The 13,751-nt window shown below is 58.1% G+C and overlaps 1 protein-coding gene across 4 annotated transcripts in view; it reads left to right on the forward strand.

The window, feature by feature from the left end:
• DPP6 (dipeptidyl peptidase like 6) overlaps nucleotides 1-13,751 on the forward strand; it is a 767,208-nt gene that overhangs the window by 735,359 nt on the left and 18,098 nt on the right. For all 4 annotated transcript variants that reach the window (XM_079932483.1, XM_079932484.1, XM_079932485.1 and 1 more), the window contains 3 exons: nucleotides 6,372-6,470; nucleotides 10,930-10,999; nucleotides 12,913-13,107. In XM_079932483.1, coding sequence (XP_079788609.1) covers nucleotides 6,372-6,470; nucleotides 10,930-10,999; nucleotides 12,913-13,107 — 364 coding nt within the window. The remainder of the gene's footprint in view (nucleotides 1-6,371; nucleotides 6,471-10,929; nucleotides 11,000-12,912; nucleotides 13,108-13,751) is intronic.

Genomic DNA, 13,751 nt, shown 5'->3' on the forward strand with positions numbered 1-13,751 from the left:
CCAAGGATCCTTTGCTCTGGGATGAACCCCGCTCAGCCCCGGTGTGCAGCCTCGGGGAGGATTCTGGGGTCGGCAGGACCGAGCCCTTGAACTGCACCCCGAATGCTTAATCCCCGTCAGCACCGCATCCACCCCTTTTACTTAACATAACCGGCTTCCCGGGCAGCACTGAGCGCGAGCCTCACAGCACGTTACCTGAGATCACGTGGCCACGACCAGGCCAGACCCTGGTTCATGTGACCCTACGCACAACGTCCCACACCCGAGCCCCAGGAGCCCAAGGCCTTTGCTTTGCTGTCACCTGAGCGATGTGCTCACAACCGCAGCATCCCTGATCACTGCTCCAGAGGCAACCCCGGTTGAATCTGACGCAGCGCTGAGTCCCTGATGGTGTTTGGGCCCGGCAAGCAGAGTACAGAGCTACCTCAAGTCGGGAGGGCAGGTCCCACCGGCGTGCGGACCGGAGGCAGGACGTGAGGCCACCTGCCCGCAGCCCAGTGGCCCAGGTGATCGGGCTCTTGGGGAGGTGGCCTTTGGGCAAACTGTGGAAAGCCTGGACGTCCAGCTGTGTATGGCCCACGTGGTGGGACAGTGACAGGCAAACAGAAGCCGGGGGAACACAGCTCGGCAGGCGGCAGACGGGCCCCGAAGGTCCGGTCAGGGTCGGACGGCAGCGATCGTTCCCTGGATCCCAGCCCTGCTCTGAAATTCGAAATTACTGTTTCGGAAGTCTTTGTCTTTCCTCCTCCTCTGCTCCCGACCCCAGAGCCACCCGGGGAATATTGGACTTCTTTCCCTTTAGAAAATCTTATCTGCAGACAGAGCCTGCGGTGTCACAGATGTGACTCTGAATTATTTAGAAGCTGTTTCCTTAAGAACGTAATTATGGTCGGGACCAGAGCACACTCCTCAGGTGCTGGCGTAGGAAAACCGGCACAGTCGCTGCATTAATAGTTGCTGGCTTCAGTGTGAGTGTGAGGGGGGTGTGAACTCGGCGTGCAGACACAATTCAGGTGCAGAGGCCTGCGAGCACCACACGCCTCCCTGCCCGGCACAGCCCGCGGGACAGAGTGCCGCAGGCGGTTTCAGCGTGGTCTGTGTCCCGGCAGCGCCCGCAGTGTCGTGGCAGCTGCTCACAGACCCCAAGTTACCGGGGCGCCTGGTGTGCCTCCTTCACCAGAACTCCTAGACAGGGCCTCTCCTTCCCACTCCCTTCGGTCGGGTTTTTACACAGAAGCAAAACCAACTCGCACGGCCGGCTGGCATCATAGGCGTTCTTTGAGATTGTCCCAGACACAGGCTGTTTGGTGTCTGTCCCCTTTCTCACTCGGTTCTCTCTGCCTGGGAGACCCCCCTGCCATCTTCCTCCGAGGGCCCACCCAGGGGATGTCACCTGTGCTGTCAGGCACGTGGCGAGCAGGTAGGATGGGGGGATACCAGGAGGTGCCAGCCAGTGTGTGCCCGTCTCGGTCAAGGCCTCCGCTGTGTCTGGAAAGTCCTCCGGGTCCGCAGCTACCCCCCGCCACACACACACTGGCAGCCCTTCTGGAGGGACAGGTGACGATCGGGTTTACAGACGGCTCGCTCTAGGCCAAAACACGGCAGGTTTGGGGGCGAGCTGGTGTTTGGCTGACAGAGTGCGGAGCGAGCAAAGCACATGGCGCCTTCTGCCCCTCAGGGCACCTGCCTCGGCGTCCCTGGGACGCTGGAGGGCCGGCAGGTCCACGGCTCTGTGCCCTTTCCTGAGTTGGGATGTAGTTGATGGGATGGGAGCCACGCACGGCCCCTCTCACCAAGCCCACCCGCCTGCCGGCACGGTGCCCACACCACGAATGCACTTAACATCACCCTGCTTCCAGGTTGCTTAGAATCTGGCTGGAGAGAAAGAGAGACACGGCAAAGAGAACAATTACCACCCAAACTGTGTGGCTTAACAACTGGACGTTGGGAGCTGGAGAACACAGTCTCCAGGTGAGATGGGGGTCTGGAGGGCGTCCGTGCCAGCCTCAGGCCGGGGTCCAGTCTGAGCCGTGCAGCCCCGGGGTGGGCAGGCCGCGTCTGCGATGCTGCAGCCACCGAGCGGGGAGGACGGGGCCCTGATGCTGCCAGGACAGGTGCACAAAAGGAAGCTGTCCGAAACACGCCGGGAAGGGCCCGGAAAAACCCGGCGGGCGGCCAGACTCGAGTAGTCTGCAATCTGCATGCAGTCCCCGCTCTCCCGCTCCCCTCAGAAACACGAGAGGGGGGCGGGCGGCTCTTCTCTCCTCTGGCTCGGCTGCTCATTGGCTTCCAGTTGATTCTGGTCATTCGTGTCCCCAAATCCGGCCAAGTGGCAATTCCTCCAAGGCCCAGAGCCAGCAGAGTCTCAGAACGGCCGCGGTCACCACCTCTCGGCGTCTGCCCGCTGGGGCACAGCCGGGGAGCAGCCGTCATCAGCTGCCCTGGTTCTTGCAGGCTCCACGTGCCCAGATCTGATAATAGCTGATTCCACCAAACATGAGAGGGGCTCACATCTGATTGAGGGGTGGCCGTTTGCATGCTTCAGACTGCAGGTCCCCACGGCCCTGGTGTCAAAAGAAGAACCCTTCGGGAAGAGGCCGGTCTTTTCTTATTTCCTCTGCCGTGCTTCTGCCGTCTCTGAATGCAATTATGGGAACAAATAAAATGGCTTAACTCAGCTCCCCTGTGGGACAGCCAGCTCTCTGCTGATAAAACCAGTTGTGTGGGCAATCATTAAATGAGAGATCTAATATTTAACTAAATTTAATAGTCTGTTGCTTTGGCGCCTTTCTGTGAAGGGTGGCATTTCAGTACAGAGGGACTAGCTAGTCCTGCGGAGGCCGTGTGTGCTTAGGATGACCGTGTGCGGTCAGGACGACCGTGTGCGGTTAGAACGCCGTGTGTTAGGACAACCGTGTGTGGTTAGGACGACCGTGTGCGGTTAGAACGCCGTGTGCGGTTAGAACGCCATGTGTGGTTAGGACGACCGTGTGCGGTTAGGACGACCGTGTGCGGTTAGGACGCCGTGTGCGGTTAGAACACCGTGTGCGGTTAGGACGCCGTGTGCGGTTAGGACGCTGTGTGCGGTTAGGACAACCGTGTGCGGTTAGAACGCCGTGTGCGGTTAGGACGACTATGTGCGGTTAGAACGCCGTGTGCGGTTAGGACGACCGTGTGCGGTTAGAACGCCATGTGCGGTTAGGACAACCATGTGCGGTTAGGACAGCCGTGTGCGGTTAGGACGCCGTGTGCGGTTAGAACGCAGTGTGCGGTTAGGACGCCGTGTGCGGTTAGAACGCCGTGTGCGGTTAGGACGACAGTGTGCGGTTAGGACGCCGTGTGCGGTTAGGACGCCGTGTGCGGTTAGGACGCCGTGTGCGGTTAGAACGCCGTGGGCTCCCGCACGAAGCCGCGGCTCCCGGATCCAGGGACAGGGAACGCAGTGCTTCGCTGGCAAGTCTGTGTTCTCGTTAACTCCACGCAAGCCGAGCTTGTAGGCTGCAAAGCAGCACGTCAAGCCTGAGCCCGAAGCTTCTCCTTCAGGCTCATCTGGCGTCAGAAATATCCAATCCCGATGCAGACACGCGGAGAGAAGGTTATAGCAGACCTTGAGAGGCTGTGCCAGGTCTCTTCGTTGTGAAGTTTGATCATCCAGGTCGGCCCCCGCTGGAGCCTTGTCCATCCCCCAGAAGCAGAAGCTCGGTGCTGCTTCTCTGACAGCAAAGGACTCAGCCTTGCTCCTGACCCTGAAGACATTCTTCCTGGGCTCCTGACGACTCCCTCATCCTCACGAGTGTCCGTTTCTCTGGTCTGACCCACATTCGCACACCCCGAGTCCCTCACCTGTCTCCACCGGGGCTTATCTCATAGGCAGGCAGAGAGGTCCAGGTTGCGGTCCAGAGGGCTGAGGCTTCCAGAAGACCCTGTAAGGTCTGTGCTCCAGCTCCTACGCTAAGCTTGGGTTTGGGTTGCCTCGATGCACTTCCTCAATTCCCAGAATTAACTAAATACTAACTTGGGTGTACCATTAGTCCTTCAAGCACTGTCAACTCTTCAATCAATTGAATAAAAATGTGCTTCGGTTTGGGGGGTTTTTTTGCTTTGTGCGGGAAGCAGTGGTTAATAGTCAGGCCTCAATCGCTTCGCTCTTACCGCTAAGAGGTCTGAGCGCCAGGAACCTCTGAGAGCCTTCAGGCTTTCTGAAACACCGAGGAGGACCTCTCAGTCCTTTCCATGTGGGAAAAGGAAGAAAGACTTGGGTCGAAACCCAAACTCGGCTACTGTGAAGATGCATCATTTCCAGAATATGAATCAGATTTCCACAAACAGCTCTATGTATTCATGTTCCTGGAAACTAGTGTGTTTTGTCCCTGGGATGGGACTGAACACTGATGCCTTGGGTGGGATAGGGTCAACCAGGCAGATGACCATATCTCCTAGAGTTGGTGTTAAGCGCACCTGGAGAGGGGTACCTGAGGCGAAGGGTCAGGGCTTCTCTTTGAGGAGGTGATGTTTGACTTGATGGAGGGGGAAGAGCCAGCAACATAGGACAGCAAGTGCAAAGGCCCTGAGGCAGCAAAGAACTTGAAGAATGCTATTCTTTTTCATTATCTTGTGGAGCTCCCTTCTAATCTTCCTGCCCTATAAGTGTGGATAGAACATGGGGAATAGATAGTTGATATCTCCTAAACCAACTCCTCTCAACAGACTGTGTATGCCTGGGATGCTGTGTTAAAGGGCCGAGGGCATTTGGACTCAGGGAATGAGTGCCCTCTCTGCTCTGTTAGGAGTTTGGGCAGGCAGTAGGGCAGGCACACCATGCCAGCGTCGGGCATCCCCTCCCAAACTTGCATGTGTGACCACAAGGTCGAGGGTTCCTTCTGGCTTTCCACAAGGACAGCATTTCTTGCGTGCTATTTGGCAGGGGTCCCACTTCAGATTTTTTTGTAACCTTACCTGTTTGAGTGTTAGTTTCACCATTTCTCCCCTCACCTTTTCACCAAAGCTGAGTATCCAAATACGTGCTTAACAAACTTGAAAAACATCTTCTGTTTTGTTTATTTGCTTGTCACCAGCCCTGGGAACTTTGAGCTGCCTCTGCCCCCACAAAAGTTCTTCTGTTTTGTTTCTTTGCTTGTCACCGGCCCTGGGAACTTTGAGCTGCCTCTGCCCCCGTAGAAGTTCTTCTGTTTTGTTTCTTTGCTTGTCACCAGCCCTGGGAACTTTGAGCTGCCTCTGCCCCCATAGAAGTTCTTCTGTTTTGTTTCTGTGCTTGTCACCGGCCCTGGGAACTTTGAGCTGCCTCTGCCCCGCAGAAGTTTGCTTATCATGCTCAGAGGCCATCCTCATGGCTCCACAGAAAAGACACTCATTGCTGGAGGTCCTGGTCCTGAGCAATGACCCACCTGCCCCGCCTGTGTGGAGTGGACGCCCGCGTCCGTGCAGGGCCCGCTGTCCTCAAAGGCACTTATCACGGAGGATGCTTGTGAGATTAGCTTGTTCTTTAAAATGTTCACAAATGTTTCAAAGTGACTTGTCGAGCCCCTTAAAGATAAAACTTCCTCAAATGAACCACAAGTTGTCCCCAGGTAGGACTGAGGTGAGAGGGGAGAAAAGAAGTGGGGTGGGTTCTGTTACGTGTCAGATGGAGGAAGTCTGACACGTAACAGGAGGGCCACGTCCACAGGGGATCAGTGAAGAGGGCTGATGGGGGTAGAGGGTCACAGCCAAGGCCTTTTGAGCTGTTACAACCTAAGGGTCACAGAGCTGGTGTGTCTACGGTGCGGGTCAGACTCCAAGAGAGATGGGCCAGTCCCCCTGCACTGCGGCTCACGTGGCTTCACTAACTGCTCGAGTGCCTGTCCAGACCAAGGTCCCCAAAGCCAGACCCCCTATGACTAAGGCAAGAAACCCGAGCCCAACCACTTTTCCTGGAAAACGTAATAACGGTCACGCTCCAACTTCTACTCTCCTTTCTGTAGTGGTATTGAGGCCACTACATTTGTAAAACCGCTTGTCCTGACAGGCACGATGTCGGTCTCCCAAAACCAGCAGTCTTGAGACCAAGCACACCTAAAGCAACATGTGTGTGTGGGAGAGGGAGAAACGCCGTGGGGAGTGAGGATCGCGGGGGGGCAGGGGCGCTGGACACAGTGGAAGAACCTGCCGTCAGCCTGGAGCCCCTGCCCTGAGCTCGGCTCTCCCCTCGTGCTGGGACCTGAGCGCATGATCTAATGTGTGCAGCTCTGGTTCCAGCCGTGGAACAGTGGCCCTCCTCTGACGCAGGAGCTAGCGACAGGAGGCGCGTGAAGACTCACGGCGTCAAGAAGCGGTTACTGAATCTGAGTGTGTCATATTTTTCTCTCTTTCAGAAATTTTCGACCTAGAAACAAATGAACACGTACAGAAAGCCGTAAACGATCGGCAGATGCCTAAAGTAGAATACAGGAAAATCGAGATTGACGATTACAGTAAGTGCTACGCTTGCTCCTTTAAACGGGAAAACCAGCATCTGCTCTGAAACAGCCTGACCGTGACTGCCGGGTGGGGGGTTGCGGGGGAGCACGGGCTAGAACTGCATCCTCAGCAGCGAGGGGGACCGGGGGCCAGGGGAAGCTCGCGCTGAGCTGACTGCGCTCACAGCCACATGCTCGCTCTGTGACACAAAGACAGGAGCACGTGGTCTCTGTCCTCGAGAGGCTGACGGTTTCGACAAGACCCCAGACGGAAACCCGCTCCTTGTTGGGGCGGAACCGGTCATGATACCATCCAGGAAAGCGTGTCCCCTGGAAGCTCCCCTTCTGTACCGTTGACGTTCTCGGTGCTTCATCATCTGACGTCTAAACGTTGCTCGTGGGCTGAGAGGCGTCCTGGAAGCTGGAGAAACAGCGTGAGGGGTTGGTGGTCGGTGCGGCCCGCGGCCATCCAGCGCTCTGCCTTGGCTTGCGTCCTTCTCCCGCTTGAACTGTCCGTTCGGCCATTCGATAAGCTTTTACGAGCACGTGCCCTGCAGCAGGCACCCCTAGGCCCCGAGGACCCCAGAGCACTGGCTGGAATGGGACTTGCATCTCCTGGAGGGAAGCAGGGTTCTCATAGCCTCCTCGCCTCTGCAGACAGTCCCCCATCAGCCCAGCCCGGAGCTTTGCCACCCAGCGGGCGTCTGCCTTGGGGACCGCAAGTGCACAATGCTCCGAACTCATCTCACCGTCCTTCCCCCAGCCCTGTGTCCCCCTCCACGCGCTCCTCCTTTCGAGGGTGACGCCCTTCGGTTGTGCTGACTGGTTTCAGATAACTTAGATTTCAAACCTTGAAGTCATCTTTGAGTCATCCATTCAGGTACCACCTGCCCCTCATCTCTGAGGTTGGTGAATAGACTTCGTCTCCTGAGCTAACTTAGAAGGTCGCCAGGGATCAATGGAAAAGAGTGCGGAGATTGACTAGTGATGCCTGAACTGCAGGCCTGGGCCGGGGGAGCAGGTGGTAGCCCGAGCCTGTGTCTGCCGCCCCAGCCCATGTCTGGAAGCTCCTTGTCTGCCCTGCCCCTTCAGTGGGACAGCGGCTTGTCGCTAGGGCTGGTGGGCCCTGGAGTATCACTCCGCACCCCTTGTTAGATTGGACCCAGCCACCTGACAGACCGTGAGCCCCTAAGGGCAGGAACCAAGGCTCAGCTTGTGGAACGAAATCAAATCCACCCAGACAGTGCATCCCGTAAAGCTGCGTCCTTCAGAGCAGAAAGGAATGGCCCAGGAGCTCAGGGGAGAGCGTGAGAAGGGACTGGGGTCCCGTGAAGGTTCCCAGCAAGGTGGGGCTTGAAGGGGTCCCTGGAGTCGCTTTCGGTTGGTGGAGAAGAGGGGAGAAGGAGGGAGACACATCAGCATGGTCGGTCGTGGGTGGGTCGGGAGGCTGGTGGAATTCCAGCCGCGGGGTTGTCCCAGGTGGCAGCCGACACGGGGGCCCTCACCCTCCAGCACCTTCATCCTTGTCCTATCGTTGGGCCACACGGAATCACACTATATGGGAACCTTTCTAAACATCGCTAGAGATACAGGTAGGGAGAGAGATTCACCTGCGACAGTCAGAAAAGTCGGAAAATAGGATGTGTTTCAACCCGTCTCCCCCGGGCCCACGGGTGCAGAGGCCTTTCTCTTACAATGGCCCGTGTGCACTCGCTCTGATGAGGGGCTGATGGAGGAAACAAGATGGAAGGGCCTGAGGCGGGAAAAGAGATAGACTTAGGAGAAGCATGAGCGGAGCCTGCAGTCATGCCCGGCGGGGACATCACTGCCCACAGGCCAGGGCCATCCCGACCGCCTCTCCGGGTCTGGGTTTCTCTCAACGTCCCTGAGACGCACGCAGGTCCCACAGGATGCACTCGGCTCTGGAACCGAGGGCAGTTCTGCATGTCCAGGGAGCACAGCCCCAGGTGGCTGGGTTCAAGCGCGTCCAGTCCTGAGCGGGAGAGGAGCTGTCAGTCAGAAAGAGGGAGACAGAGGAACTGGGCCGTCCACAGATGCCCGTCATCAGGGCTTGGGGAACCACAGAACAGAAATGAGGGGCAGGAAGGATGCAAGTCCAGGCTGAAAGCGGGCTCAGGAGCCCTGCAGGAGGCGCGGCTCTGACACGATAAGGCAGAGCGGGGAGACCCGGGAACCCACCACAGGAGCCCGGGAGCTGTTTCACTGGGACAGAAACCGGCGACCCCTAGTCAGACAGGCCCGAAACCAGCTACCCACAGGCAGGAAGCAGAACCTCTGCTGCCCTGGGACGTGTGCACTGGAGACGCGGCTCCTGACCTGTTCATCTCAAGTCTCCGCCTCTTCCCTGCTGAGCTGTTTTCTGTAAAGAGAGCGACTCTGACCATACAGGGTGTCTTGTACAGACAGCCCCATCGCTGAGACTTCGTATTGCCAGGAAATGGGTCAAAGGAATGTCTGGGCTGCCCGTGGGGAAGGCATCAGTGACTGGTTCAAACTGCCATGCAGAACCTGGAGTCCAGTCACTCAGGGCAGATCCAAGTTCGTGAGAGCCCTCAAATTAACTGGACATTTATCTTCATGCTTTCCTTTTATAAGGAAGAACCAGAGGCAAGAAAACAAGAAAACAACTTCAGATTGATAGTGGATGGAGGGATGGAGGGATGCAGGGAAGGATGGATGGAGGGATGCAGGGAAGGATGGTTGGATGGATGGAGACAGGGATGCAGGGAAGGATGGATGGAAGGATAGGAGGGTGGATGAGTGAGCAAGCAACCTCCACAGGTCTGGCCCCCCCCCCCCTACCCTGGTCTTTATCTGCAGACCTCAGGCAGGCCCCGTAAGGTGCAGGGCCCGAGCAAAATGAAAACGTGGGGCTTATTGTGAGCTTCCAGTCCAGCCAGGGCTCTTGCACAGGCCTGCGTGACTGCACAGGTCACGCCCTGTAAGGCCAGTCAGCCTCTGCCAGTCAACCTCAGCTTGCTGCCCACCCCCGTCCCCCATCAGCAAGTTTTCTCCCATCTGTCACTTCCTACCACAGCCTTGGAGGCCAGATCATATTCCTTCACAGGATCCTGTCTCAGCTTCTAGCCCAGGGCCCTCCTCCATCCACTCTGCACACAATGTTTCCCAAACCCCAGAGCACTAAGGGGTGCCTGCCATCCCCTCCTCCAAAAATGCAGAAAAGGGTCTTTAGAAACAAATAGCCAACTCCCGGCCCCCCTTGCACATGAGGTTTCTTTCCAGGGTGAGGTTTTCCTTGCGGGTAAACGGGGACGTAGATGCAGGGAGAGCAGGGACAGCTGTGTGCAGGGCCGGCATTTGCTCATCGCCCCTTGGGGTCCCAGGAAATCCGAATGATGTCGCCCTACAGACTGTTTTTATTTTGTTATGCTTTGTTTTTCATTTAATGCTACCGGAGGCTAAGGCTTTCCTTAGAGAAGCATTCCAACTCCAGGAACACTCTCTGAATGTATTCAGCCGCTTGTGGCCAAAGCCTGCCCATGGGCTTATCAGTGGCAGGAAGCAGCCCAGACCATGTTTTATGGATATTTCAGTGATAAAGTCCAGGGTCCCTGGGCCATTGATCTAATTTGCAAGCCATTAACATTCAGCCCGAATCAGTAATGAGACCCTGGTCAGAGCAGGCGGCTAAGCCAGCCCCCAGCCTGGGGTGTATCTACAGTAACTGTACTGAAAAAGCCACTGATTCCAACTTAATCGCTCATCTGGGCTGTAGTTAATGTCAATAAACAATTTCTAACTTGCGCAGGAAGCTTTGTTTGGGGAAGAACAGAGAAAGCAGTGAGGGAAACGGCCCCCTCCCTCCCAGACTGGATCCTGGTTGCCAAGGACCAGATCCAAAGGACCTTGGCTGCAGGACCCACGGCTGCACCAGCTCCCTCCCGCTGGCTCCGCAGGCAGCCAGACCTGCCCAGTTCCATCCTGCAAACGGGGAGGCCCGCGCAGCCCCTGGCTTTGCATGGAGGCTCCCCACAGCTCTAGCCTCTCCCTCAGGGCCGCTGCCCCCTGCCTTACCCCACCCCGCCCTCGGTCTCCGCCTGTCCCCACTTAACTACTTGTTGGGGCAGTGCTGCCCGGCAGAGAGGTGCACCCTGCCCTGGGGGTTCGTCCCCCCCCCCATCCCTGCCTGGAATTTTGCTGTCAGCAAGTGCTCACAGGGGTCCAGGCTTTTCTGCTTTTCAACACTTTCCTGTTGTCAAGATTGCAGTTAAGCTTCAGATGGAGAAACTAAGCTTAAAGAGGTTGGGTGCTTTCCCCAAGTCCAGAGTGAGCCGGAGTGCCCCTGTCTGTGGAGGACCGGGCTTAACCCTCCAGGGTGCCCGTCTCCCAGGCCCCCGGGAGCACACCCCAGGACGGACACACCCAGCCAGCGCCCGTCCCGGCCCTCCCTTCCTGGCCCCTGACTGCTGCCCTGTGTTCTGTTTCTGCCTAGACTTGCCCGTTCAGATCCTCAAGCCAGCGACCTTCTCGGACACCACCCACTACCCCTTGCTCCTGGTGGTGTAAGTATCCCAGGATGAAACTCTTATGGAGATGGTAAGCGGGAGCCTGATGTCCACTGCAGACTGATCACTGGAAACAATTCAGCAGGCTGTCTCTGTAACAGCTGCTGACCCCAGACGTCAAAGGAAAGTGGGGCCCCAGTCGATTTCGGGGGATTTGCCACAGTGAGTGCAGGACTTGAGTCACATTCCGGGAGTCGTGCTTCAGTGGCCAGTCAGCGGCCCCAGGGACAGCAGGGAAGCTGATGGGGAGCCCACCTTCACCGTGCAGGGCGGACGGGTGCACCCGAGGTCACCCCGGGCCCCGGGAGGCGGGCCCGGCAGGGTCTCGTTGGGGCCAGCGGCTCCGCCGGTGCCACCAGGCGGCCTTGAACACCAGGCGTTGGTCCTCAGGATGATTCCAGATCTGCCTTGTGCTGATTAGCAAGCTTCCGGGTCGGATGTCGAGAACGACTTCAGAGCTTTCTAAGCACCTCTGACGGTCGGTAGTGGGTCCTGGTTAGGGCTGCCGCTCGCTCGGGCGCGTGAGTGGCCACGGGACAGAGGAGACCCTGAGCCTCGGGGCCTCTGGGGACGCAGCCCCGTATTCATGTGGAAGGGTCCAGCGGAGAGCAGAGGCCTGCACTGGGGCTCTTTAGGGACCACAGTGAAATCACCCCCCCAGAGCCTGACTAACCCTGTGCTTCCTGCCTGGCGCCCGGCCTGGGGCCCAGCCCTCAGTGACGAAGGCTGCACTGTGAGGACGCCGGGCCACGACCCACTGTGCTGCCCCCACTTATTGCCCCTAACCCGCTGTCCTCACCGTCTGGACTTGGCCAGCGACCACACACACGCACACACACACACACACACCCCACGTGAATGTACCAAACACACACAACAGCACACACACTCTCACATGTATACACACGTGCGCAACACACATACACAACACAGATACACACATCACACCACACATGCTCACATACACGCACAAACCACATACACACCAGTATACACAGCACATACACACACACCACACACCCGTACACACATACACACACCCCTTGCCTGCACTCCTGTCCCGGCAGAAGGCCAGGATGACAGTGGTGCAGTAGCTGTGGCCTCCTTGGAGGGGCGGCCAGCCTCAGAAGGGGCGTTGCGTCTGTCGCCGTTTCTGAGGGCCCTGGGCCTGGCGTCGGCCGTCCCTTCTGCTCACCCTGTGTCCCCTCCAGAAGGAAAGTCCCTTAGAGCTTCCTCACCCCCATCAGCACTAGTGAACGCTCAGCAGCCGTGTCCCCAGCTGCAAGGCCCGTCGGCAGCTCTGGCCGAGTCCCGGCTGAGAACACGCGCCGTGGGTGACGAGCTCACACGGTCGTGCCCCCAGTCGGGAAACAGGGAAGCCACGCGAACAAGAGAACCCACACCCCACCCAGCTAAGTGATGGGCGATACTCTGAGGGGGCAGTGGACAGGCTGCCCCCGGAGACGCGGACAGGAAGGCCACCCAGGTCAGCCGCAGGCTCTGCTGCAGAGCGAACCAGACAGAGGGAATTCTTTCAAACCAGGAGCCACCAGAAGGAGCAACACATGATGGGGACCAAGGCGGCAGCCTGGGAAACTGCGCCCAGGAAGGGCAGGACGAGTCAGGCCGTGTGGGGAGACCAACCGAGGGGGGACGTGGAAGGACTTTCCAAAGTTCCTCTCTCCGAGAACATGCCCCTCGGTGACCTTGTGCTCAGGGTGGTCCTGGGAGCTCAGTTTCCCCATCGCCCTCCGGGTGTACAGAGTTGTGGAGCCGGGCGTCGTGGCCGGGGTCTCGGGCGCCCTCCGGGGAGGGCACTGCCAGCCCCTGGGGAAGCATCATCGGACCTGATGTCGGCTGGACCAGCCGCTGCTGCAAGCCACGTGCCAAGCCCTGGCCTGTCTTTCCAGGGATGGCGCCCCGGGGAGCCAGAGCGTGGCTGAGAAGTTTGAGGTGAGCTGGGAGACGGTGATGGTGAGTAGTCACGGGGCCGTGGTGGTCAAGTGCGACGGCCGTGGCAGCGGCTTCCAAGGGACCAAGCTGCTGCACGAGGTGAAGCGGAGGCTGGGCTCCCTGGAGGAGAAGGACCAGATGGAGGCTGTGAGGTGAGGGCCCCCGGAGGCACCACTGGAATGGGGGGAGAGGGGGCGGGGGGCGGCTGCAGCTCCTACCTGGGCTGCGCCGCGGTCCTCTCCAGACGCGTGTTTCTTGTCAACACACATTTCACCTGCGATTTGCTTGTACTTACAAAGTCTTCGGGCCATTCCACAGTGAATTCCTGTTAGTAATCTTCTCCCAAAGACTTGTATCCTCGTTATCACACAGCTCGGTGGCCTGTCCGTTTCGCTGATTGAAAGCGGGTGCGGAGACCGTGACGAGGGCGTGCTGTGGTTGTAGACCTTGGCCACTGATCACGGGGGGAGAGCCGGGCTGGGGCCCTGAGAGAGAGAGGACGTGAGTGGGGCTGGAGCCACGCAGCGGGTCACTGCGTTCCTGAGGAAGGACCCCCTGCGCTTCCAGGCGGCAAGTCAGAACCCCCGCTCAGCCCCGCTGACGGGCACGTTTTGTCCCTTGGTTTCTTCACATCCCTGTCACCGAGGCAGCAGGATGGATAGAGTGTCACCGAGAACAGAAAGGGGCTTAGTGCAGGGGAAGTTACTGATTGACTTTTATCGTTGCCCCGGAATAAGAGACATCAAGAACCTGTGCCCGACTAACCGGCCTGCAGGCGCATCTGTAGAAATAGAGT

The sequence above is a fragment of the Stenella coeruleoalba genome (genome assembly GCF_951394435.1).
Source record: "Stenella coeruleoalba genome assembly, chromosome: 9".
Taxonomy (NCBI): Eukaryota; Metazoa; Chordata; class Mammalia; order Artiodactyla; family Delphinidae; genus Stenella; species Stenella coeruleoalba.